Source organism: Toxorhynchites rutilus, chromosome 2 (assembly GCF_029784135.1).
Source record: "Toxorhynchites rutilus septentrionalis strain SRP chromosome 2, ASM2978413v1, whole genome shotgun sequence".
Taxonomy (NCBI): Eukaryota; Metazoa; Arthropoda; class Insecta; order Diptera; family Culicidae; genus Toxorhynchites; species Toxorhynchites rutilus.
Genome location: NC_073745.1, coordinates 84971330 through 84997532, shown reverse-complemented (window position 1 = coordinate 84997532; position 26203 = coordinate 84971330). Strand labels below are relative to the sequence as shown.

General features: G+C 40.7%; 1 protein-coding gene across 5 annotated transcripts in view; it reads left to right on the top strand.

Annotated features, from left to right (window-relative positions):
• Positions 1 to 18547, top strand: part of LOC129764956 (transcription factor Ken 2) — a 164797-nt gene extending 146250 nt beyond the window's left edge. For all 5 annotated transcript variants that reach the window (XM_055764649.1, XM_055764647.1, XM_055764651.1 and 2 more), the window contains 5 exons: positions 4324 to 4489; positions 4550 to 4752; positions 4820 to 5496; positions 5672 to 5939; positions 5995 to 18547. In XM_055764649.1, the coding sequence (XP_055620624.1) occupies positions 4324 to 4489; positions 4550 to 4752; positions 4820 to 5496; positions 5672 to 5939; positions 5995 to 6719 (2039 nt within the window). In that variant the 3' untranslated portion in view covers positions 6720 to 18547. The remainder of the gene's footprint in view (positions 1 to 4323; positions 4490 to 4549; positions 4753 to 4819; positions 5497 to 5671; positions 5940 to 5994) is intronic.
• Positions 18548 to 26203: the final 7656 nt, after the last annotated feature.

Genomic DNA, 26203 nt, shown 5'->3' with positions numbered 1-26203 from the left:
CCTGAACGAGCATCACGCGGATGGGAAGTACGTCTTCTAGCCGGACAAGGCGTCTTCCCATTACGCCAAGAAGACGCTGGCGTATCTTGAGGAGAAAAAGATACCGTTCGTGCCGAAAGATCGTAACCCAACAAACTTGCCCCAGTGCCGCCCAATAGAGGATTTCTTTGGCTCACTCAGTGCCCTAGTGTATAAAAACAATTGGAGGGCCAAGGACACGAAGCAACTGACTACAAGAATCCGGAATTGTATCCGGAAAATGGACGTAAGTGCCGTACAACGTTCTTGGGAGAGCATCACGACAAAGTTGCGTCGAACAGCAGACCACGACCCTTACTCAAACATTCACTGAAATTTTTTTGAAGAAAATACATTATGTTATTAATAAAGAATACTGAAACCGATGAAAAAAAAATTTTTTTATATGTGATTGAAAAAGTTCTCATTTTTTAATTGACACCCGTTACGTCAAAAAAAAAACAACCGAGTCCCGAGTCATCAATGTTTAGGTAGAATTCGAACGCAAGCCGAACATATTATTACGAGACGTCACTAGAAAATGCAAGGTCAGACTGATATCATAGTTGTCCAGAAAATAATGAAACGTGCTAAACTATATGCGACAAGGTCGACTTCCATCGTCTTCCTGGACAGGAATACTTCGTTTCCAAGATCAAATTTGAGCATACTAAGAAGAAGAGAATATTGAAATTTGGGAGCAAATTTCTGATGTGGAGAAATTAGCGCTCCGTACATCTCTCCTGGAGCTATAAACGGTGAGGTATTCCAAAACGGGTGTCTTCAGAAGGGTCTCTTGCCATTTCTAAAGAAGCACAAAAGCAGAGCTATTTTTAGCCACCATTGCCATCATTTTAGCCACGGATTTAGTCAGGCTAAAATCCATTTGTTAGAGCACTCCTTTTTGCTATCACCCCATTTCCTAATGAACTATGATTTATTCAAGATCACGGCAAAAACTAGAAATTAGCCCTGAAAAATCTAAGCAGCTAAAGATGATTCATTCTTGCCTCGCGAGAACAATACATAAGTTGGCTATGTGTTGCAGTTTGTTTCCTTATATGACTACATACCGTGCTCTGCGACCATACGTCTTCTTTGTTTTATAGAGGCTTTGAACCTTGGAAAAGATCAATTGATGATTGAAATCAACTCTTTCAAGGATGACAAATATCACATATACCCTAGGATTTGGCATAACCATCCCAGATTGCAGTGAAAGTTTGAGGATGTAAAAATATTGACCATTAAGGCAACTTTCCGTACTTGTAATTTAAAAAAAAAATTATAATTTTTGAGAAGAGGCTAAGTTTGTTTCTAAATGTTTACAAAAATTTGTAACCTTAAAAGAAGACCTACAAAATTTTGGCTAAAGTATGACATGTAAAAAAGTGTTAATTTTTTTTCATTCATAAAAAAATATCGAACAAATTACAAAATAGCACTGAGAATTAATTTTCAAGTATTTTTCAAAGAAAACATGAAAAAGACGTTGTTAAGAAAAATATTCCTTCTAGAAGTGTCTATCTTCCGATGTATTGATAACTTGTTGGTTACTGTATTCATATATTTTGTTCGGAATTAAAAACAAATGTTTTTGAGAAAAATGAATGTTAATTTTAATTTTTTTTTATATTTAATAAAATGTAAGAGGTTGTGCCTAGGACACGACCGCATTTTCGAGATAGGGCTACGGGATTATAATGTGAAATCCGCTTGTTCATCACTTCGGATATTATTTTGGAGTACATCGAAATTTTTAGAAATAACTTTTTAGAAGAATGTTCTAGTGGTTTGGAAAGAGTCGTAGTTTTGTAGAATCAGCTGAAGATGGTTCAGTCATAATTCCTTATTTCCCTCGTGAGAACAACGGCACGAGAATGATGACCAAGTGTCGCAAGCGTTTCTATTTTAGGTGTTTTAGCTTAAACAGTTTTCGTGGTGGCCTTTTTCCGGTTGACGTGCGCACGCTCACAGGTGAATATATATTTGTTCCATCACCACCATCAGCGTTGATGATATTGACCTACATTTTCCGAATTTGAGAAGCGAAAAAAACAATAATGGATTTTCAGTTGGAATAAACATACTTTTGAAATAAAAATTATGAATGAAAATTAAATTTTCCGTATCGAATATCCATTCTACGTAAAAGAGTAACACGTTTATTAGCAAATTGTGAAAAAATATTAAATGAAAAATGTGTTTGATAATGTTTGTATAATTTAATGAAACGTTTTATAAGAAATATCAGCAAATGTATCGACAAATGGTTAAGTAAGGGTCAGGACGCCATGTTTTACATTTTCCAGTTGGTAGATAATTATTTTCATTTTCATTTTCTTTATTATGATAGATACGAAGAAATATTTACTATCGATCGATGCAAACATCTCTGCGATCAAGAAATGGTGGAGCTTAAATCGCTATATTTCCTCTCTCCTCTCTCATTATCCATTTAACGAACGCTGCATTTAATTCGTGTATCAGCGCCTTTCGGATCATTTACACCAAATAACTGATGATTTAGCGGTTCCCTCCCTACTAACATTAGAATAAGTTAAATTGTAAATACATATTAGATGTAAAGATAATTTTAAGAATTGATTGTGAATAAGAATGTGAATGTGAGTGTGAACATTGTTACAATCTTCTTACATCCCATCCTATTCCTAACGAAAATGTGTTACCCTTTCTGAACTCGAGTCGACCGCGAGTAATCGGTTCCTTATTTTATTAACCATATAAATAAGGAAACATGTTAATATATTCTAGTAAAAATATAGTTAAAAGTTTGGCTCCTTTAAACCTATGTAACTGAACCTGTGAAAATAAACGTATTAATAGAAAATAAATAACTGATGCAGAGAATCGTCGAAAGCTTTCAGCGTTTCTCGTTTATTTGTCAGAAACGAATACATTAGTTGCTCATTATTGACGGGATCGTTAAGGAAGAACACATATCGGCAGAACAAATGTATGGAAAAATGGGAATGCTTCCAGTTTTCATTAACTTCAACCGTTAAGGGGTTATTGTATAGCATATCAAACAAATCTTAGAGAATTTCTAATTCGATTGGTATTCAAATCATCAGAATTCGTTCGTAGTAAAAATAGTTATAAACGTTAACTACGTTAACTTTCAGTTTATAAAAAGTGACCTGTTTTCTGATTTGGCACCCTTCCTGAAAGACGTAGTCCTACGTCAAAAACCGTTTGATATTTTTGAATGAAAATTTAAATAATTTACTGCATCTCATTCATCGACCATAATTTCGTAGGTCTTATAGTTTTTGACTTAGAATCTTTTGTAAAGCTTTAAGAAAAAAAAACCTCTTTCAAGTCGTTCAGATTTGTTTAAGGTATAAAATATACCAAGTTGCTTGAATGATCAATGTTCTCCCAATCCACATAGACATATCGAAATAATTCAGAGCATTTCTGATTCTATTAGTGTGCGAATCATAAAAATACGTTGACAACAAAAATAGTTATTAATGTTGAAACTATTTCGTAAAAAGTGAAATCTTTTCTGATTTGGCACTGAAGGACGCGGTTCTACGTCTAAATTATAAATGCAAGTCTCTTGCGGAGTCCGGAGTTTTCTACCAGAATTATCAATGAAAATGAATTCGAACTCTGTCTAACCGTGGACGTTCCATCGTCCTCGAGTGTGCGTCCCTGGTACTTCATTGAAACATTGCTGTTAATCTTCCAAGGGAAGATGACGAATGGAAATAACGCAAAATTTGAAAATAGCGATCAAAACTTTCAACGTTTGATAAGAAACCATTTTACAACAACCAGATTTGGGTAGAAGAATATTCTCTAGATGGATCGAATTCCATAAGCGCATAAATGGTCATCTCCAATGAAGAATGGACTGGCGAATGTGAGGCCAAAAACAAATTGTTGTACAAAAATGTATTCAATGATGGTGGACTATGATAGTAGATTAATTTGAACTTATCTAAAGTTGATTTAGTCATCCTATGTTTCGTGAGAGTTGATTAAAGAACGTAGATGAAGGAAAGGCGCTTCACACTTACCGATTCTTTGAATTGTACAGGTGTCATTTTTCTCCAACCCGTCCAGTGATCCAACTGTCGATACTTTCACTGAAACTACGAATTCCTGAGAAACCGCGCTTCGCTTCCCACACTGTGGCTCAGGTTTATCGGCGATATTCCTCGGAACCCGATACTGCCGATCGAACAGCACCTCGTTATTTCCAACCCAACAAAACCAAAAGGAATGACTAATTTGTTTACGCTCCGATTCCATTTTTTTTCTTCACATTTCCAGTTAGGATGCTGATGCTGCAGTATAGCAAACACGGCGAGTGTATACTCCAGGAAATCGGTGCAGCACTGAGGGGCGAGCACACAACAGACCTTCTGCTTATCTGCGATGGCAAGCAGACCGTCCGTGCGCACAAGCTGGTCTTGGCCGCCGCTAGTCCACTAATCAGGTAAGAGCCCATATTTTTTGCTTCGAACTCAAACCCACCACAACTCACCTTTTTCTTCAGAATGATCCTGGAGGAAACGCCCATCCTGGATGGCGTAACCACGGTGTATTTCCCCGATGTGCAGGTGTGCTACTTCCGGTTGCTGCTCGAGTTTCTGTACTCCGGCCAGGTGACGGTGCGATCCGTCGACGAGTATCACCATCTGCAGGATCTGCTGGCGTTGCTGCAGATCAAAACCAACAATGATGACTCGAACGAGAATGGTAAGTATCGAGTATCGAGGCTTCTAGAAACACTTACTTCATTGTTTGTTGTTTCTTCTCCCCCAAGATTCCGCAAAATCGGAACCACACGTCGACATTAACCGCAACGAGGGTATCGCCTCGAGTCATCACGCGAGACGACGGTCCAAGAGCCAGGACTCACTGTCCGGCGATAGCACGAACCCGAAGATTAGCGTCAAAAGCGAGCGCAACTCGGCCAGTTCGGAGGAAGGCGATCGGGAGGATAACGAGTATCTGGACGAGGTGGAAGAGGCGATCATCAAGAGTAACAACAACCTGCAGCTGCACCATCAGATCAGTCGACATGACGCGGACGATGGGAGTGGGAAGGACGGTGGGGGTGGTGGTGGAGGCGGCGGCGGCGGCGGTGAAGGTGATAGCAGTATGAAAAGTTCTGGTACGGCAGGTGAGAGTGCGGAACGATCGGCGCATTTGAACCTGAGTGGGAGTATCGGAGGCGGCGCTGGAAGCGGCCGACGAAGTGGGAGCGCTGGTGATCCAGCCGATCCGGAGGACGAGGAAGATTACGAGTTGGATGTCGAGGATCGCGAGGAAGGAGAAGGGGACAGTGCAGAACAGCGAGCCGAACGACGGGGCGAATCGATCGCGAGCAGACGAAGAAGCTCGTCGGATCCGGTGAACCTCTCCATCGTGAAGACCCAGGATGTGGACTCGGACGATGCGAATATTGATGTGGAGACGATAGGTCACACACCCGCGAAGGTAGGTTCATTTCAGCACGCTATTGTTATTGGAGGTTATGCGTAGACTCTTGGATTAAGGAAAAGAGTAACAATATGTTACTGTGGTAATAACGGCGATGTTGCCATAGTTAGCTGCTGTGATTAACAATTATGGGAGATTGTCCTTATTGACCTGAATTGTTGTTCCATTGCAGGATCTGTTACAACCCCGATTCCTGGACCCCTTCCGAACCCGACGAAAAGCGTACAACATTCATCCGGACGCCGAAACGCTGAAGCCAATCGATCACGATCTGATGCACGACTCGCCCGACAGCTACGTGGTGAAAACGACGTGGCCACGGAAGCGTCGGCTCGGTTTCCACAACTCACCCGCCCAGAATCCAATCTTCGTACCGAGTTACCTGGATGATCTGAGGACACGTAAGTGTTTCCTGTCTGCGCCGCCTACGTACCTGCCTGGTGAGTTCCCCCAAAATAAACAGTTATCTTGACTTATCGATTGATCATTCCACAGACATCCGACCGGGTTCACCCAACTCTCAACGACCCACCGACATTGCGCTTCCCAACAACCACCCTAGCAATAATAACAACAACAACAACAACAACAACCGGATACGTCCACCAAGCGCCGACAACAAGCTCGCGGTGGCCCCGTTCGTTTGTCCATGGCCTACGGCTGCCCTCGCCGGTTTGCCAGGAGGTCCAGGTGATCTGCTCGGGCTTCCGTACGTACACGGGGGTCCCAACGCGGAAACCAGTCCAGCGGACCTGATTCAGCAGATGAAAAACTTCGAAAACAGCCAGGCCGAGATGAATGCCCGCTGCTCTGGAAGCAGTGGTGGTAGTGGCGGGGGCGGCGGAGGCGGTGGTAACGGAAGTGGTGGTGGTCATACCGGCGGCGCCGGTAGCATGGCCGGAAACACCGCCGTGAGGGAGTACCGCTGTGAGTATTGTGGGAAAACGTTCGGGATGAGCTGGAATCTGAAGACGCATCTGCGGGTGCACACCGGAGAGAAACCCTTCGCCTGTCGGCTGTGCGTGGCAATGTTCAAGCAAAAGGCCCACCTACTCAAGCATCTCTGTTCGGTGCATCGGAACATTATCAACGCACCGGAAGCGGGCGGTCGGTACACCTGCTGCTTTTGTCCGCTGTACTTCGAGACCCTGCAGGAGCTGGTGCGGCATCTCTCGGGGCACCACAACAATCTGCTGCTGAGCAAAAACCTTCCCGAATGATACGCGCTACTGAATCTAAGCTATTACTACTGCTATCGGCTGGAGATGTACACCACCCGTTTGTAAGATAGACATCCCTAACTGTCCCACAACAATGGCAACAATGTGATAGAATACGAAAGCATATTCGGATACGCCCTGCTCGGTCCCACCCCCGAATACAGTAGAAACCATTGAATTAGTCCAGCATCCACAAAGCGAAGAGCTTCGAACTTACACTGTGAACCTGCTAACCTGCAAAAGACGCCCCAAAACTGTTCGTTCTTTTTATGTTTTTAGTATTTTTTCTTACTTTTGGATACTCGTGTATACGCCCTACCTACTATAAAACGGTGACAGAGCGGAAACAAACGCCAAACACTAACTCTAGCACGCGAATACAAGAAAAAACAGTAGACAAGCGGGTGAAAGACATATAAAAAAGACATTTTTTATTTTAAGAGAGTGCTGAATTGGAGGGATTTGTCTTCTGCGATAATGGCCTGCTTGTTTACCGGCATCCGTTTAATGACCAGAATTCTATTTTTGGAAGAAATTTTCTAAGAGATTTAGCTATCCGTCGGCTTATAATTCAACTACCAGAATATTAAAAATTGAACCTTCATCTAAATAGAACTTTTGGACTTCGATCAATTTCTCCTCGATTTCAGCAAATTGAACAATTCTCGGTACCTGCCTTCAAATTTAGAGACCATCGGTCTCCTCCAAATTGGAGTTCAGTAGAATTCGCGATGACAGTGGTATGGTGTCGACGTCCGGTGACAACTTCCAATTAGTCCCAAACTCGTTAGTGTAATCTCTATCAGATTAGAAGACACGAAGCCGGGTTTAAAATGTTAAAATTTTAATGAAAATTTTCACATCATGTTATTGATTTACTTGAAACACGTATTTCTGACTTTTGTTCAAACATATGGCTATACATTTGCTACATTTCCTTCAAAAACAATTTTCGTATGAGATTTTTTCACCACCTGCAAAAAAAATGATTTTCATTTAAATAGAATACTAATTTGATACGGAAAAGTTCATTTTCATTCATAATTTAAATTTTGAAAACGTGTTCATTCCGCCTGAAATTCTTTGACGCTCTCCTAAACTAATAAAAGAAGCTCAATGCCGTCAACGCGGATAGCTACATCGGGTCTTCCGACCACTGTGTGAATGGCATCTACCGTAGATATCCTTTTCCGAATTTCCGAAAACTGTTTATACGACAGTCCACGGGCTCCCTTCGTGCATTCCACAGACCTGTTGAGAATGATTCTCTCCAGTGGTTTTCCAAGTATGTTCAGCAGGCATGTCGGTCTGTACGGTGCTGGACCATCAGGAATCTTCCATGGTTTAGGTAACAACACTAGTTTATGTATTTTCCATCGATCCGGAAAGTAACACTTGTCCATAAACTTCTGCACAGCTGTCCTGAACATATCAGGATATCCCAGGACTGTAGTAAAACAGATTTAGCGGCCTTCTAACGGGTTTTCTAGCTGTCATTTTTCATTATTACAGCAGGATGTCAGACGAGTCTATGGTACAAGGTGCAACTGATTGGATAGTAAGTTGATTAGGGGGGGCGGGGGTCGTCGGTAACTGAAAACAGAATGGTAATAAATGGAAGAGAAAATATTTACTTGAGCGGGAGAGAGATAAATTGATCATAAGCGTTTGAAATTCTGCATTCTCTCAATGATTTTAGTGGTATTCGAAATTCCACAACCGAATCACTGCAGAATCGAGTCAGGGTGGTTTTTAGGTATTGGCTCACCTGATAGTATATTTCTGAGCGCCTTGCTTACTGTGCTACTTTCAACAGCGCATACACACTGATACTCTCACAAACACGTCGCGGCTCATCATTTCTATCGAGCCACTGCAGCGACTCACACCACCACACCATAGCCGCTCCGCTGTGTGTGGTTTATCTCATTAATGGGCACCTTACACGATCAAAAGGATTGACAATAAGTGTCTTCAATATCGTGACAGCTGGGCTTTCGACATCCGATCTAACCTCAATCAATATTTTGCCCTCAACCCGAGACAACGAAAGTATCCGCGATGGCTAGTGGCGACATTCGAGTTTGGGATCCAAACTATTCTCCATCAGATTAGAAGGCTGAAAGGCAATTTTCAATTGGTAAAATTTGAATGAAAATATCTACTTGGTATTATTTAATTAGTTGAAGCGTTAGTTAGTTGAACTCTAACTTAACGTATTTCCTCTGAGTTTTCAGATATTCCTACGAAAATTTATTATTATAATATAACGTCAATTTCAGACACAATTTTTGTATGGGATTTTCTCACCACTTGCAGAAAAAAACTAATTAGCATTCACATAGAATTTGATTCGGAAAAGTTAATTTTCATTCATAATTCACACTTTGAAACTCGTTTTTCCTTCTCAAAAACACATCATAATACTCGCTTCACAAATACAGTCTGATCCTTTCAGTTTCAGAGATGCCAGATTATTTTAGTTTGCGAAAATATAATATTATATTATCTGCAAACAAATGTTTTTATTCCATAAATAAGACTATGACAGTAGAACCCCGATTATCCACGAGCGGGTGATCCGCCGTGCGGATTATTCGCGACTGCGAGTTCCATAGTAAATCAATAGGTCTTTCCGGAATTTGTTAGTGAGTGGTAGGCCCATGATCTTTTGTTGTGGTCATGGTTTTTACATTATTTAGCCACTAGTATACACGGCCTCATAGATGGATAGTTTAATGATTTCTGTATTGATAAAACATAGTTTTTATGTTGAAAAATCATCCCGACTATTCGCGGATAATCGGGATTCTACTGTAACCTGAACTAACACGTGATGTTTTTTCACCTGTGATTTTCCCAGATCTTCTCATCCTCCAAATTTTATAGCGGAGTGTGAAGAAACACACAACTTAGACTAAAGTGCGTTCGCTAGCGCAAAGAATGACCGAGTTCAACCTTTAAAAAATCCTAAGACGTTTTCATTCACTCTCTTACCATCACATTGTCAGTTTACTTTGAAGTTTTGATTTGTATCGTGAAAGTACTGTATTTTGCTATTTAAAGTACAGTAATTTACATTTAATACGACATTTTTCTAATTGGACAGACCTGTAATGCTTTCATTTATGATTCCTGCAATTTCAGAAGTTTATAAATTTTAATTGCAATCGCAAAAAAGAAAAAATTAAATGTCCGCTTGCAAATCTGGCAACTCAGTATGGAAGTCTGTGAGGTAAAACGTCAACATCATGCATCCATTTGAAATGTCATGATATTGATGCTCGAAAATCAGAAAATCCGGATTTCTGCGTCGTCGGCCATGTTCAGCTGTCGTTATGCTCTCAAATGTCATCATATTGTCAATACAGTTGACCGTGTAAGGTCCGCTTAACATTGCATTATCGAGCCCCCGCAGCGGTCTGTCACTGCGAAATCCGCACGGGAAAGCCGCCTTATGTGTTCTTGCGCTTATTCATACGGGGCAATCAGCCAGCGCATTGACGTTTGGTTTTCATCAAGAATAGTACCAAGCTAAAGTCATGCCATGTGCTAACGTTTCCAAATGTTTTGTAATATTTTTAAAAGGTATATTCTCGAAATTCGCATGTGATGCGAAGCTCAGTGCTGTCCCACGAGGGAGTGACCAGTTGTCAAAAAGTCAAAAGGAATCAGTAGGATCATCGTTGTGTTTTGTTGTGCTACCCAAGACGCGCATTAAATGATTTTGGCGCGAGGCGATGGCTACCTTCCAAAATGACAGCTCCTCAGCGTATTCGCTCTTATCGGAAATTCGGTAGAGATCATTTGAATTTCTGTAGTCATGAAAGACCCTTCCACCACAGCTGACTGTAAAGTAATTTTGATGACGAGGGAGTCATCAATGTAACAATGTCCGCTGAATTGTTGTGTCCTGTCATGAAATGCTACTCACATTTCCCAGTGGTGTGTTGAATCTTCGACATGCGATTTTCCAGGAAAATCAATTATATACATAACGGTGCCTTTAGGTAACACAACATTGCTGTTGAATCTACCCAAAAGTGAGCTTGAACATCGACTCTGTATTACCTCTGTATACATGTCTTTGATCGATTCTCTTCATCTATATTCTCTTTCATTAATAACTCAGCGGTAAAAGCATTTCCAGATATGTTCGATGAGGATTGTGAAAGGGAGCCTCGTTTATCAAACTACTTGGAAAAACTGGGGCAAAACCTATCTGTAAGGCCGTAGTTATCGAAAGAGAAAATCGATGTATTCTTTTGGAATCATTCTTTTTCACAACAAACCTTGTCCCACTGTCGGTTCATGTGAACTTTGGCAAACCTCAGACGTCTTCCGATGTTAAATGGTGTAAGATGAGAAGCTTTAACCTTTTAACCTCTTTATGTGATAATTTTTTACCAAAACATGACGAATTGTCACCCGAGTAACATATTAATTGAAATATTTCATTATTTGCATAAACGATTTTGGGGCATTCAAAGCTGTTCCAGCTATCTCCCGCTTATCCCGGTCAGAGAGCTTCGATTTACGTGGAGATCTCTCCTTCTTACCATATCCTTCAGGATTCGCCAAATAATTCAGCACTACTCGATGGGATCTTCCAATCCGACGAGCAATTTCTCGGTTACCAACATTTTCTTACTGAAATGTATCGATTTGTCTTTCTTCTCTCTCGGTAAGCACTTTTCCCTTCGGCATTTTCCAGATTTATTGACCAAAACAACTAAAACATTGGAAAATGTTGTTTGTTTACAATGACACAAAGCAGCAAGATCAGCACCTGGTCTTATAGAAGTTGAACTGAGTGTAGCGTGGTTGTGTGGAACAGCCTTTACAACGCAACGCAGGCTTTGGTTCAATTCCCTGTTTGAAACCGTTTGTTTTTTATACAATTCCAAGCTTGGAATTTAGCGGAGAGAATGAGAAGTCTACACCATACACACAAACATTTTCACACTCTTGAAAACAGATGCTTTTCTTTGTGCGTTTGACACTGTAACACAATAAAAAGCATCTTTTCTGCCAACGCTAGTTTAGGTGTAGCTTTGAACGCGAAGTCAACTGAATGACATTGATTTCGTCTGTTGATTTCAATAACTGCACGCATACACTTGAGCCATACGCTGCTTCAACTGCGTGTACCTCATTACATTGTTTAATCCAGTAGACTCCTACCAATCTCACCTTATAACGGTATCCAATCGAGAACTGAGTGAATGTATGAGTAGAACTTTTCAATCAGTTTACTCCAATCAGAAGTTGATTCCCGTTGTAAGGAATTCAAATGGTGAGTCGACAATTATTGCGATTGATCTGTAAATCGGCTATAGTTGTCGAACTAAGTGCAAATTTGAAGAAGTATATGTATTTATTTAAGCTTAAATACAGCGATTCAATTTCACTATCTCAAAAACGACAAATGCCGTTTTTGGTGGCACTCAGTTCTGTAGATCTCGTAGTAGACCTTGTAGATTTATGGTGCTTTCGATTACGAATGGCTCACTCAGTCTACCACAAGTACGTATAGCCTGCCGAATCTGGGCGAATTTCGACAACTTGTTCCGTTTGAAACGGTTATCCATAGCAAACTCGTCTTTATACGTGGAATACATATTGTCCCGGCATCTGCTTAAAATCCGCTTTGATGTAGGTCTCATCATCAATAAAGTAGTACTGGTATTTCATTAGCAGTTTCGTGCAGAGTTTGCAGGCGCGCGTTTTGGGCGAAACTCTACCGCCATTCGTCCCGATTTGGGAAATTCTGCACCTTGTACGTTTTCAATCCGGATCGTTTATTGGCCTTCTGAACGAAATTTTGCAAAACATCTTTTTTTTTTGGCCAAGTCCTGCGTCGAAATGTTCAGATTCCGTTTGAAGTGAGCAATCGCCGCTCTCTCCGCTTGTGGTCCACTTTCATCCGTTGCCGGAACATTCAAAGAACATTTGAGACGGTCGAACGATGTATATTCATCAGTTTTCCCAAACCACGACGCGACAGCCCAGGATTTTGCATGAGAGTGAAAAAATCCCTTCGCGAAACGGTTTGCTGATTTTCTTTCATCTCGAACGGAATCTCACTGACAACTACAAAACTGAGCCAATGTAAACAAACATCTTTCTTTTCACAATTTTACCCAGTGAAACAAAAAATGGACTAAATTTTTCGCACATATCATGACGGGGGTACAGTTTCAATTCCCGTTCTGGCAGAGAGATTTTTCTTCAAAGAAAGTTCTTCTGACCGGCACTGGTACACGCGTAATCTGCAAATTGCCACTCAAAATACGTTCAGGGCGTGCTATTAGCATAGAAATCTCAACTATGTACTAATGAAAATGATGTAAGTAATACTACATTGAGACGGCGAAGTTGCTCTTAGAACGTTTGTGTCATCTAGGAAGTATAAGAACGAACCGCCATCATGAACAAAATCATGCAACGTACATTGTCTCAAATCACACTCGTTTCACCATGCTCTCTCATGCTTGCTCTGCGTTGCATGACTTTCCTTCCGTTATCTGTCATCCCTTTTTTGTTTTATTCTGCTCTTTTTTGTCCTTTTCCGTGATTCCTTCTCGATTTCTTTCTTTTTTCGTTCTATTGCTAGCATTTAACTGTTGCTTCCTTTTCCCACCATTTATTGTTATGTTAACTTTTTTTCCTCTCTTCTTGTCTCACCAGAAGCTGTCTGGCTTTTCACAATCTATCTTCTCTCGCACCGCCGGTTTCAACAATTTTGTTTTTGTTCACAGCGCACCGCGTATGCGATATACATTCATCGATTGCTTTCTTTTCCGCTCTTTTTTCTATCCACAATCCACATTCTCTCTTCTATTCTTCTCTCACCGGTAGCTGTCTGGCTCCTCCAAGTTATTTTCTCTCGCACCGCGAGTATCCACTATCTGAAATTTTTCTCTATCTTTGTTTGTTGCTTAAAAACCCAATGGTGCAATTCGTCGGAGTATCGATGAAGAGTGAAAATTAGCTTTCGATGGTTGTCCACTTTTTGACGATTGTTTTTTAATATTGATGGCTAGGTGTCGTGAAGATAAAATGAATATATATATATACAAGCAGATACAAATGAATCATTCAAAGTATTGTCCATCGCTAGCTACAGTCAAGAAAGTAGACGCAAGATAAACTAGGTGAGCCCGTCTGGTCACAAAGTGTGCTACGGGAGCGGGATATGTAAACAGTACAGAGGAAAGCGAAAGGGGGATTATTTACCTGAAGCGTGAAAGAAAGAGTCTGATCACAAGCTGATGGCTGCAGAGTGATTTTGACGTATTGATCCACCTTATGATATACTTCTAAACGCCTTGACTACAACCGTTTCATCGACATGGTACCATCAAATACACAGAATATAATTTGGAGAATGAAATGGAGTGTCAAGAGTAGAAGAATCAAAGTCTCAGGTTTTTGAATAATTCCCAACTCATTTGATTTATAATGTTGAGGCAAAATCTTTTTGCGTTTGACATTGATTCTCATCGAACAATTCATCCAATTTAGTGTCTTTTTAGAGCTCTCGCAATGCACTTCAGCCGCCCTAATGACGATTATTTGACACAAAATTGATAAATTTGGGTATGTCGAAATAAACACCGTACTCGGAAAAATGCAACAGATAAAAATTATATCCGAAAATTCAATTTAAATAGTATAGTTTTTTAACTCTCGGGTAATGAATAAACACATATTAGCTATGCTTTTGCAAAGTTAGTTTATTCAATATCCTCTCCTAGGCTGAATGCCCACACCTTGCACTTAACGCTACGCTTCAAATCCTGTGCAACAATTGCGCCATCCTTCTTACACACCTTCATCCACTCTTTCTTCAAATGAAGTTTATGAAGACCTTCCCTGTTTTCTGGAGCTTACTCTTCATAATCGCTCAGATTTTTTTATTGGACAGATTGTAACCATTGTGGGAGGACAGCAGGCGTTTCTGGAGGCATTCTTCTTCATATATTTGGTCGTGGATGGTGCCGGTCGTTATGTACGGCTTGCTGAATTTGGCGCACCCACAGATCGACTGTCACCCCAAGTACTCCTTGGCCAATTGGTCGATCTTCCTCTTCCGGAACTTATCCGGAACATCCAGGCGGGATTTACCGACGAAAAAGCCCAGACCGGGGATCTGCTTGGCGTCCTCTTTAGTGTACGTCTCGTCGTCCATTACGATGCATTTCTGCTGCACCAACCACTCGCGATACAGCTTCCTTGTGCGGGTTTTGATCACCGTATTCTGTTTATCGGTTCGGTTATGTGCGCTTTACTTACCTTGAAGACATGAAATCCGGCCCGCGTCATCTTCTGCTTGACGAACCAGACGGATGAATTGACCTTCTTATCCACGTCCCGAATCGAAAGGTTCGCACTGCGCTCTTACCTTCTTTGCCTTCACGGGACACTCGTTTTCGATTTTCTTCCGCTACCAGCTTACCGCTGGGTCGTCTGGGTATCCTTGAACGATTTTATCACACAGGACACGGTCGAATTATCGATTCCCAACTGTTTCACGATCCACCTGTGAAATTGGCCTGAACTTTCCATGATCGCGCCCATAATTTATTGTCGAAGTACTTCTAGCTTAGAAGCGATTTCGATAACCACTTGACAGGTTGTGACGTAATTTTACACATGTAAACATTACACTCTAAACTAGTTTTATCCAAAATTTCATCAATTTTTGCAATAAATAATTGGCAAACAGTGGGAACTAAGTTACACTAAGCACCGGATACTTCTGTGGAATAGTGAAACCCACGATTGAGTTTCAAGTAGAATTAAAGTTACTGAAGAAATAGCCACAACTAACATTGATCATATGCAAATGAAAAATGGAAAAAAACCGATGCTGTTGGCATTTCCGATCGTATAGTCAATGATTCTAAAACAGTCGGTTGGTTATCATCTCGGAACTGAACAAACCACCGTTTTAGTGACCCATAGCAAGCAGGCCACAAACGGAAGCAAAAGCTCATCAGTCTAGCGCATAACTCGCAACGATTGACGTAGAATCGGTACACCTTCAAGTGTACCAATAAAATCATACTCAATATTTACGGCACGATAACAACAGCAACAAAAGACACCCCTTTTTTGCAGCAAATATATATGCATTCTCACTCAAGAAAAAAAAACTCATACTTATTCTATCGCGAATTGGCTTTCCAAAAGTAGATGCAAATTTGAAATTTGAAAAACAAAAACGAAAAAAAAATTAAGTGTTTCATCTTAACGACTAATATCCTCATATACAACAAGTGTGTTTGAAGCAGAACTGTACACAACAGCGCAGCTAAATAGTGGAATGAATGAGCGATACTTTAAAATATATAGTGAACCAATGGTACAAATTACATTTGTAGTGAAGCACAAAAAAGAGAACAACAACTAATAACGACAACTATTTGAGGTTAAATAAGAATTACAATTAAAGAATGAATATAACAAAAAAAACAGATGATTACTAATACATTAAAGAGACGGTGTTGAGGAGAAGAGACAGTGATGATGAAGCGAGAGGAGGGAAATCTTAAAATCTCACAATCATTCCGTTCGCAATAGATAGTTTATTATTGTATTTTTTCTTGTTTTTTTAAATATTTAGTCTTCGAGAGGATCGTTATAGTGAGCAATGAGAAACACGCACCGAGAAGAACGCGTTAGCAAACAAAATTAAACCTTTTCAAGTTCCAGGAAACACGACCAAAAAAAACCATTATCAAAATTGTCCGATTTTGGCTGTCACTTTTTCCACTCTCACCTTTTTTTTACCAATGACCGCGCGTTTCCTTCCAGCAAACAAAGGAAAAACAAGTATTATCAGTACGAAAAACTTAAACTCCAAATGCCACAGAATGAAAAAAAAACTCGATAACACTGACAATAACCACGAATAGAAACAAAAAAAAAACGGAAACCAAAAACTATCACTATCACACACCCACACACATCGTTTACCACTTTGTTTTTCATTTTCTCCCAGCGGAGGAAAATAAACCACAAACTGTCCAAGCTAAGATAAAAAAAACAACGCACTCACCAAGCCAACGGCAGCAAATAATTAGTCAATTTACTCGGAGCAGTGGTTGCTTTGATTGATGTAAATACGTGAAGGAATAAAAGACAACACACCCATTTACACACACACACCATTTAGTCTCGGGGGGATGATAAGTTGTCCCCACCCCCAGAACCAGTAGAAAATATTATTAACGTTTAGTTCTTCCAAGAAATTCTTAGGGCCGCACAAACACACATACACATACATGCAATTATTGTACAGCTTTTTCTGTAGACTTTAGACGAGTAGATGTAAATTTTGTCACCCCTAACTAATGTTAGTTATCCTTTGTTCATAGTTTAATTATTCTGTAGGTTATACATTTTGTTCATATATGAATTTATATATATATTTTCTCTGTACATATAGTGATTTAATATTTAATAAATTAAACAATCAGAGTATAAAGTAAAGCGCGCGCGCAATTGTTCAAACTGTTGAAGAAAGCAATTCTCAGTCCATCAAAAAACATACAACACACGAACGAGAGGACCCATATCTTCCACTTGCGTTCCACCAGACAACTTAAATTGAGTTTGTCAATCTTCCGTAACAAACATACTTAATTAGGAATCGTAAAAAAAAATCCCCCTCTTAACTAAGTGTATTATATTATTGTAGTTCTAGCGCAGAGAAAGAGAAAAGTTTATAAGTATGTACTTCAAATGCTGAGCTGCAAGCTCGGCCTCAAAAATGCAAAGGACAAAAAAAAACAAGAAATCAGACAAACGGATTGGACCCGTTTCTAGTTATAAATAGAGAAGTGAGTAAAACATAGAACACAATAAAAAAAGACAACTTGACCACCAAAAACAAACAAAAAAGGAACATTCGTTACTATACCTAATAAAAAAAACTAGGAAGATATCCCATCCTCACTTACTGAGGAGCAAATGTTTTGTTTTTTTTTTATGATTGTTTCTACCGCTTAGTTTAGATTGTAAATAAAACGATAACAAGTTGAAAATACACGCAGAAAAAAAAATCTGGCACCGTTTGTGTTTCTTCCTTTGCAACATTTTCCATCGTTCCGTTATTTTCGTACTCTGTGACACACTGTAAAATATGAGCTTTTTTATCCTCTTGTATCCCTTTGTACATATAAACTATAACACCATGCGTCTCCATGGGTCACCCAACCGCGTGAGTGGGGGAGCGGCTCGGTTCGACGCAGGCGACTTATTTCCACCGAAGATGATAGTCTATTTGATCTGTAATTTTATCTATGTATGATTTGTATTATTACGTTATCTAGTTTGTTCTTCCTCGGAACGTACATACCTGCATATACACACGCACACAAAACGCACACGCACGACTTCTAGGTTTTTTTTTGTTCTTTTGCCAGGCACTCAATTCCCATTTTGTCACTCACTCTCAGCGTTGAGACGGTATCCAGCTTAAATTAAATTAGGTTTACCGTGCGATGATAGAAGCGAACGAGAAAAAAAACTCAACAGTCTATTCCCACTTTTTAGTGTGTAGTTTGTAAATGTAAACGTAAATATTCTAGCGGTATTTAATGTAATTTAGTAATTGTAGTAGTAGCAAGAAGCAGATAAAACAAATTCTACTATGAACTCAAAATTAATGCTCTTCAGAAAGTTATTATTGTATAGAAGTAACAAAAATACAAAAACAATCTACAAGCTGCATGCAATTATGTGAGCAAGTACGAGAGTACGAATGTGAGGAAATGAATTAGTGTCAAAGCCAATAAAATGGAAAAATTTAAATGAAACGTGGTTTTTATTGTAGAATTTTAACTATTCTCACAACTGCTGTCCATAGAGGGTCTAAAAAGTGCGAAAGTCCAAACTGCCTGCTCCAACTCATCCACCATGCTGCTCCATCAAGATAATTTCGCTCGAGTACGTACGAGTACGAGATCTGTTTGAAATATATCGCGACATTTTTCGAGTTTTTTTTTCTATATTGGTAGTCATGTCTCTCACTTATGCCGACAAGTTTCGAATGTTAGATTTATTTTTGACAGCTGCGTTTGGGCTCGTGTTCCATTCTTGCCTATTTCAATTCAACAGTTTCCATTGGAATGGTGGAGCTTTGGTTTCCACGTCATAACGCGGTAGCAGCAAATCATTCTCCCAGCTCCACATGTAGGGAATGAACGTTTAGAGTAGTGTGGGGCAAAGGTGTGCACCTAACTGTCCAATAACTTTTGAAAGTTTTGCATTGTAATCTGGCAACACTTGTTGGTTGAGTACATGTTTATTTTTGTTATCATTTTTATGTACCGTTTTTGACGTAGGATTACGTCTTTCGGGAACATATTGGGGTACAAATTGAAAAACGAATATCGATCGCATCGTGAAAAATGTCCAATTTCAAACGCTTATTGCTCAGTCATTTCATGACGGATTGATGAGATTTTTACATCAAAACATTGCGGCACTCTATAACAATTTTTCACCTTGAATAAAATAATTTATATCATGTTATAACCATGTTGGGGATCAAAAACCGTCACTCCTTCTATAGAGTCACTATCCCATCGATTACAGGCATTGAAGTTGTCGCTTGCCAGATACAAATCAATGGCAAAGAACTCTGCATTGCTTCGATATATATTCCTCCCAGGACTACGGTAGGCCGCCATCAGTTCTTTGATATTATCGAGGCATTGCCGGAGCCGCGGTTAATCTTAGGTGACTTCAACTCCCATGGAACAGCATGGGAGTCACTCTACGATGACAACCGTGCCACGTTGATTTATGATCTGTGCGACAACTTCAACATGACAGTTTTAAATATTGGGGAAGCAACTAGTATAGCCAACCCTCCTGCACGGGCAAGCATGCTAGACATATCTCTCTGCTCTTCTTCATTATCCTTGGATTGCACATGGAAGGTAATCCAAGATCCCCACGGTAGTGATCACCTACCAATAATTTTATCGATCGCCAATGAATCAAAATCTAGTGAGTCAGTCGATATTGCGTATGACCTCACGAAGAATATTGACTGGAGAAAATTTGCAGAATTAATATCTGAAGCAATCATTTCGATGCATGAACTTCCTCCCCTTGAAGAGTATAACTTTATATCAAGTTTGATTTACGATAGTTTGATCAAGCTCAAAAGAAACGTGTACCGGCTACCACTTTCCGACGTCGTCCTCCATCACTTTGGTGGGACAGGGAGTGTTCAAAGGTCTACCTTGAAAAATCATCCGCTTTCAAAAAATTCAGGAAAACTGGATTAGGGGAATGGTTTCGAAAGTACCAAGCTCTAGAAGCCAAACTAAAAGGTCTGATTAAAGCAAAAAAGCGTGGATATTGGCGGAAATTCGTCAATGGTTTGTCAAGGGAGACCGCTATGAGTACTCTTTGGAATACGGCTAGGAGAATGCGTGGCTGGAACCATACCAATGAAAGTGAGGAATACTCTGACCGTTGGATTTTCAAATTTTCAAGGAAGGTTTGTCCCGATTCTGTTCCTGCACAAAGCGTCGTACGCGATATTCCGCTCCAATGCGATTATGAGAATTTTTCGATGGTAGAATTCTCAATTGCCCTCCTCTCATGTAACAATTCATCTCCAGGGTCGGACAAGATTGAATTCAACTTGTTGAAGAATCTTCCCGACTTGGCAAAACAGCGTTTGCTGAACTTGTTCAACAAGTTTCTGGAGCTGAATATTGTCCCGCATGACTGGAGACAAGTGAGAGTGATAGCCATACGAAAACCCAACAAGCCGGCTTGCGATCCCAACTCGTATAGGCCGATTGCAATGTTATCCTGTATTCGTGAATTGTTAGAGAAAATGATTCTACTTCGTTTGGACAAGTGGGTCGAAACGAACAATTTGCTGTCAAATACGCAGTTTGGCTTCCGCCGAGGTAAAGGGACGAATGATTGTCTCGTGCTGCTATCTTCTGAAATCCAAATCGCATTTGCTCGCAAAGAACAAATGGCTTCCGTTTTCCTCGATATCAAAGGGGCATTTGATTCAGTTTCCATGGAAATTCTCTCAGAGAAGCTTCATAATCGTGGACTTTCACCAATTCTGGAGATTTCCTGTACAATTTACTGTCAGAAAAGCACATGAATTACTCTCATGGCAACTCAAAATCTTCTCGTTACAGTTTTATGGGCCTACCGCAAGGCTCCTGCCTAAGCCCCCTCTTGTACAGTTTTTACGTCAATGATATGGATGATTGTCTAACTAGAGACAGCACGCTGAGACAACTTGCAGACGATGGAGTTATTTCCATCACGGGTACTAATCCCGTCGTTCTGCAAAAGTCGTTGCAAGATACCCTGAACAATCTGTTCACGTGGGCCCTCAAGCTGGGTATCGAATTCTCTACGGAGAAAACTGAATGGTCGTTTTTTCTAGGAAGCACGAACCCGCCCAATTCCAGCTTCACCTATCCGGCAAAACGATCCAACACTCTATGTTTTTCAAATACCTGGGTGTATATTTTGATTCTAAGTGTACCTGGGGGAGACACATTGCGTATTTGAAACAGAAATGCCAGCAAAGAATCAATTTTCTCCAAACAATTAACGGAACATGATGGGGTGCCCATCCAGGAGACCTCATTCAGTTGTACAAAACAACGATATTGTGTTAGAATATGGCAGTTTTTGCTTCCGATCAGCTGCCAGGATTCATATTCTCAAGCTGGAGAGGATACAATATCGTTGCTTGCGTATAGCCATGGGGTGTTTGCATTCGACACATACGATTAGTCTCGAAGTCTTGGCAGGAGTACCCCCGCTTACTCTTCGGTTCACAGAATTATCCTACAGATTTCTCATCCGTTGCAAGTTCATGAATCCATTGGTGATTGATAACTTCGAAAATCTACTCCAACTGACTCCTCAGTCAAGTTTTATGTCTTTATACCATGAGTACCTTACCCATGAAGTGCACCCTTCACCAGGCATCTCCAACCAAGTTTGCTTCCCATACTTTTGCAATTCCTCTGTCATTTTTGATCTGTCCATGCGACAAAAAATCCATGGAATACCAGATCACCTACGCTCCAATGTTATTCCGTCGATATTTTCGGAAACATGTGGGAAAGTTGGATCTGATAAAAAGTTCTTTACTGACGGTTCATTCATAAACGGGTCCACTGGCTTCGGCATCTTCAATGAAAATTACAGTGCCTCTTTCAAACTCAAAGATCCTTGTTCCGTGTATGTCGCTGAACTGGGTGCGATATATTACGCATTAGGGATCATTGAAACATTGCCCATCGACCACTATTTTATTTTTTCAGACAGTCTCAGCTCAATAGAGGCAATCCGCTCAATGAAGGTTGATAAACGCTCATCTTATTTCCTAACTAGAATAAGACATCTATTGAGTGTTTTGGTCGAAAAATTATTCAAGATTACCTTAGCATGGGTTCCCTCTCATTGTTCGATTCCGGGGAACGAGAAAGCGGACTCGCTAGCTAAGGTGGGCGCTTTAGAAGGCACACTTTTTGAAAGGCAAATTGCTTATAATGAATTTTTCCACATTCCTCGTCAGTATACGCTCGTAAGTTGGCAGCGCATGTGGAGTGGAGATGAGTTCGGTCGTTGGTTACACACGATTATCCCTAAGGTCTCGACGAGTGCATGGTTCAAGGGATTGAATGTAGGTCGTGATTTCATTCGCGTGATATCTCGGCTTATGTCCAATCACTACAACCTAAACGCGCATCTCTATCGCATTGGGCTCGCAGCAAACAATCTTTGTGATTGTGGCGATGGCTACCACGACATCGAGCATGTTGTCTGGTCGTGTATCCGGTTCCATGCTGCTCGCTCTCAGCTCTCTAGAGCACTGAGAGCGCAAGACAGACAATCGGATATCCCCGTCCGGGATATCTTAGGTAGCCGGGATCCTGATCTTCTGCTTCATCTATACCTGTTCCTCAGAAACGCCGATGTCAACGTTTAATGATGTTTCCTTCGTTGTGTCCCCGTTTCATATCCCTCCTATCCGATCGATAAACTTTTACTTAGTCGCGGCAATACATACACACACTCTTTACAGATACACGGGCCAAAGGTTGTGCAGTCCACTGATCATTCAACAAGAGCCAAAGGTTGTATCGCTCATGACAACTCTACACGAACTGATGATTGCGCCGGCTAGTGACCATTCTATCCTGGATTCCTCGAGTCGAGAAAGACGCACCACGCTAGATATGGGGTACAGACTAGGGGACGTTGCTGATTAATGGTCAGCTGCATCCTAATAGGAAGTATCCCGTGTCGGGCACACGTACAGAGCATCGAAGACTGCGACATACCTATGAGAACACTTGTAATACTAACCTCGAGCCAACCGCGAGTAATCGGTTACATATTACTAACATAGTTGTAAGACAAAAATTGTCAAAATATTGGACTCCCGGCCCCGTCAGGCTAACGCCACATGTGCCTTAATAAAAAATATATTTTGGGAAAAAAAAAGATGTAATTAACTATCAAACAATTGAAAAATCTCAACCCCTATCCAAACGGTACTGATTGGTCGAAATTGACGTCATTTCTTTTGACGTAGGACTACGTCTTTCATTTCTATACCGGGGTGTAAAATCAAAGTTTCGAAAACGAAAGCGTTACGCCGGAGACCGAGATTTTGAGCGTTAATAGCTCCTAAACAACTGAACGAAATGGTATGATAAGCACTTCATTCGAAAGATAAAATGTCTACTCGTTCTATACTTGTTACTTTTTTATCCAAAAACTTGTTTCAATAGTCTTAAAATTGCTTTCAAAACAGGCTATTGAAATCACCAATCGGTATATAAGCGAGCGCCACTCGGAAATCCTCTCAGTTCTAATTGAACAGCGATTGGAGCATGTTGTCGCAGTTGTGGTGAAGCTCTTCGTTTATCATGAAAGCGCGGATGAACGGTGTCACCAAGAGCCTGTTTGTGCACCCTAGGCCAGAAGGGAATCCATCAGAAGGAGAGTGATGCCACAAACGGATCCCCGGGAAGGCATCGGAGCAGCCGCCACACACACACATACACGTGCGGAATTTTTTCCGTTTGGATGCCATTCAGCATCGAGAAAGTTCCGGAACGATCTAATCATTTCTGGAAAATAATCTGCCAGTTCCTCTGGGAATTTAAAAATACATTCATGAGAAAGAGTTCATTTTAATGTTTTCTAACCATATAACACAGCGATCAAAAACATTTGATTTTGTAATTTTTCAACCAAGTGTAATTAGCAGGAAAGCTTCTGAAGATTATTCTTCCCCATCAGTAGGATATATATATATCAGTTTGATCCAATATATTAACAATTCATGATTCATGTGGCGATAGAAAAATAAGCCCATTACCAACGTAATTCACATAATTCTTATTGGAAAATGTACTGTTTTTCTGCTGGTTTTTCATTGCTGGTGCGCTTGGGGAAAAAGGGGACGAATGACCTTTGGGTTAAAGTCCCTTCAAAAACAATAACGAACGATACACAGCCGGTATCAGACAAATGCATGAAGGAATTCTATAAAATAATATTTTTGCGGTGCCTTTGCGCCAACTACACGGGCGAGTAGCACCATAGTAGCAAAAAATGTCGAAGATCGTGACATCTGGTAGCAATATTTTTCTTCTTTTGAATTATAGAGACTTTAAACTTTACGTTCATTCGTCTCTAGCCCTGAGAAGGGCCCTTGCGAAGAAAACTAGTTCATACTCTTTCTCGACCTACCTTTAGAAAGACATTTTCATTGTCGCTCAGCACTCCTCAGCAAACGAGTCTGCTTTCGGCGGCACCAAGCGACGCCATGAGCAATATTCATCTAGGGAGGCAGATTAATCTCCCATCGAACTAGCAGGCCCGAAGGCAGTTTTAAATTGATAAAATTTAAATTTATTTATTTGAAAGACGTAGGATTACGTCTTTCGGGAACATAATAATTGTAAATTGAAAATCGAAAATCGAGCACATCGTGAAAATTGTCCAATTTCAAACGCATATCGCTCATTCGCTATCCAACTCTTGACGAGTAAAGTTCAGTGTCGGTATTGTGCGTTGCCACTTTTGCTATTGTGCTATTGGTACGAGTGAAGGTCATTGCTGTCCGCTTTCGACCTGACCTTTTGTGAAGTGGAACGAAGGAACAAAGGAAGCAGCGCTCTTGCAGCGAGCCGGATTGCGGCTGTTGAACTGATTCGGCATAACGGGATCGCCATCGCGTGACTGTCGCAAACGGGATTCATCATCACGTGGCTGCGTAAGCTATTCTTGCGCTATTGTGTTGTCTCCGTAGCGCGTAGCCTCTGTCTCTCCCTGATTAGGGCAGTAGAGCGCATTATTGGAACAACTTATATATTAAGGTACACATATTTATTATTAATATTATTATTCAATTCATTTGTTCATTGTTTGATATTATTATCATTATCATAATTATCATAATTTTTTTTTTTTTTTTTGCTATTTTTTTTTAAGATTATTGTTAAAATCAATAATAATTTAGAAAGAAGACAGAAATTTTTGTAAAATGGAGAATAGTGGAGGATCTCCAGAGATGGAGATCTCCGATAATGAATCTCATATAAGATCTGGGAAAAAACATAAACGAGTCCCTCATAAGGAAGATAATTCTTCTGGGGACGAATCCGCTCATCCTACCAAGCCCCCCTCTAAGAAAATTGCAAGCCTCCCTTCTCAACCCACTGTTACTTCCACTCCCCCTCTCCCATCATCGATTTCGCTTCCCCCTTCTGATGCTTCCGATCCAACCCAATCCTCATTCTCGTCCTCATCCTCATCCTCGTCCTCGTCCTCGTCTTCCCCCTCTGTTGTCACCGCTCCACGTGTCAGAGTTTATCCAGAAGATGCACCTGGAACTGGCCCTTGGGTTGTTTTCCTCCGGCCAAAACCGAAAGGAAAAAACCTTAACGTGATTCAGATCATGAAAGATCTGGCCAGATACACTTCTGTATCTGAAATTCGCAGGGTTAGACCGAACAAATTGCGAGTTGTCGTGAATGAACGGAAACACGCAAACGAGATTGTTGCTGATCAACATTTCACTCTCGAATATCGAACATTTATACCCTCCCATAACGTAGAAATTGAGGGGGTGATAACTGAAACGGGTCTGACGAGCGAACAAATAAAAGCAGAAGGAAAAGGCAAGTTCAAGAAGCTCCCCTCAATGGAAGTGAAAATCTTGGACTGTCGCCAACTCGGGAAACTTTCCCATGATGGGGACAAACTAAATTTACGCCGTCCGACTCGTTTCGAGTCACCTTTGCTGGTGCCGCCCTCCCTGACTACGTTATGGTGGACAAATTGAGACTACCTGTGCGACTCTTCGTGCCAAAGCCCATGACTTGCAACAAATGCAAGTCAGTTGGTCACACTTCGGATTATTGTGCCAACAAGGAGCGCTGTGCCACTTG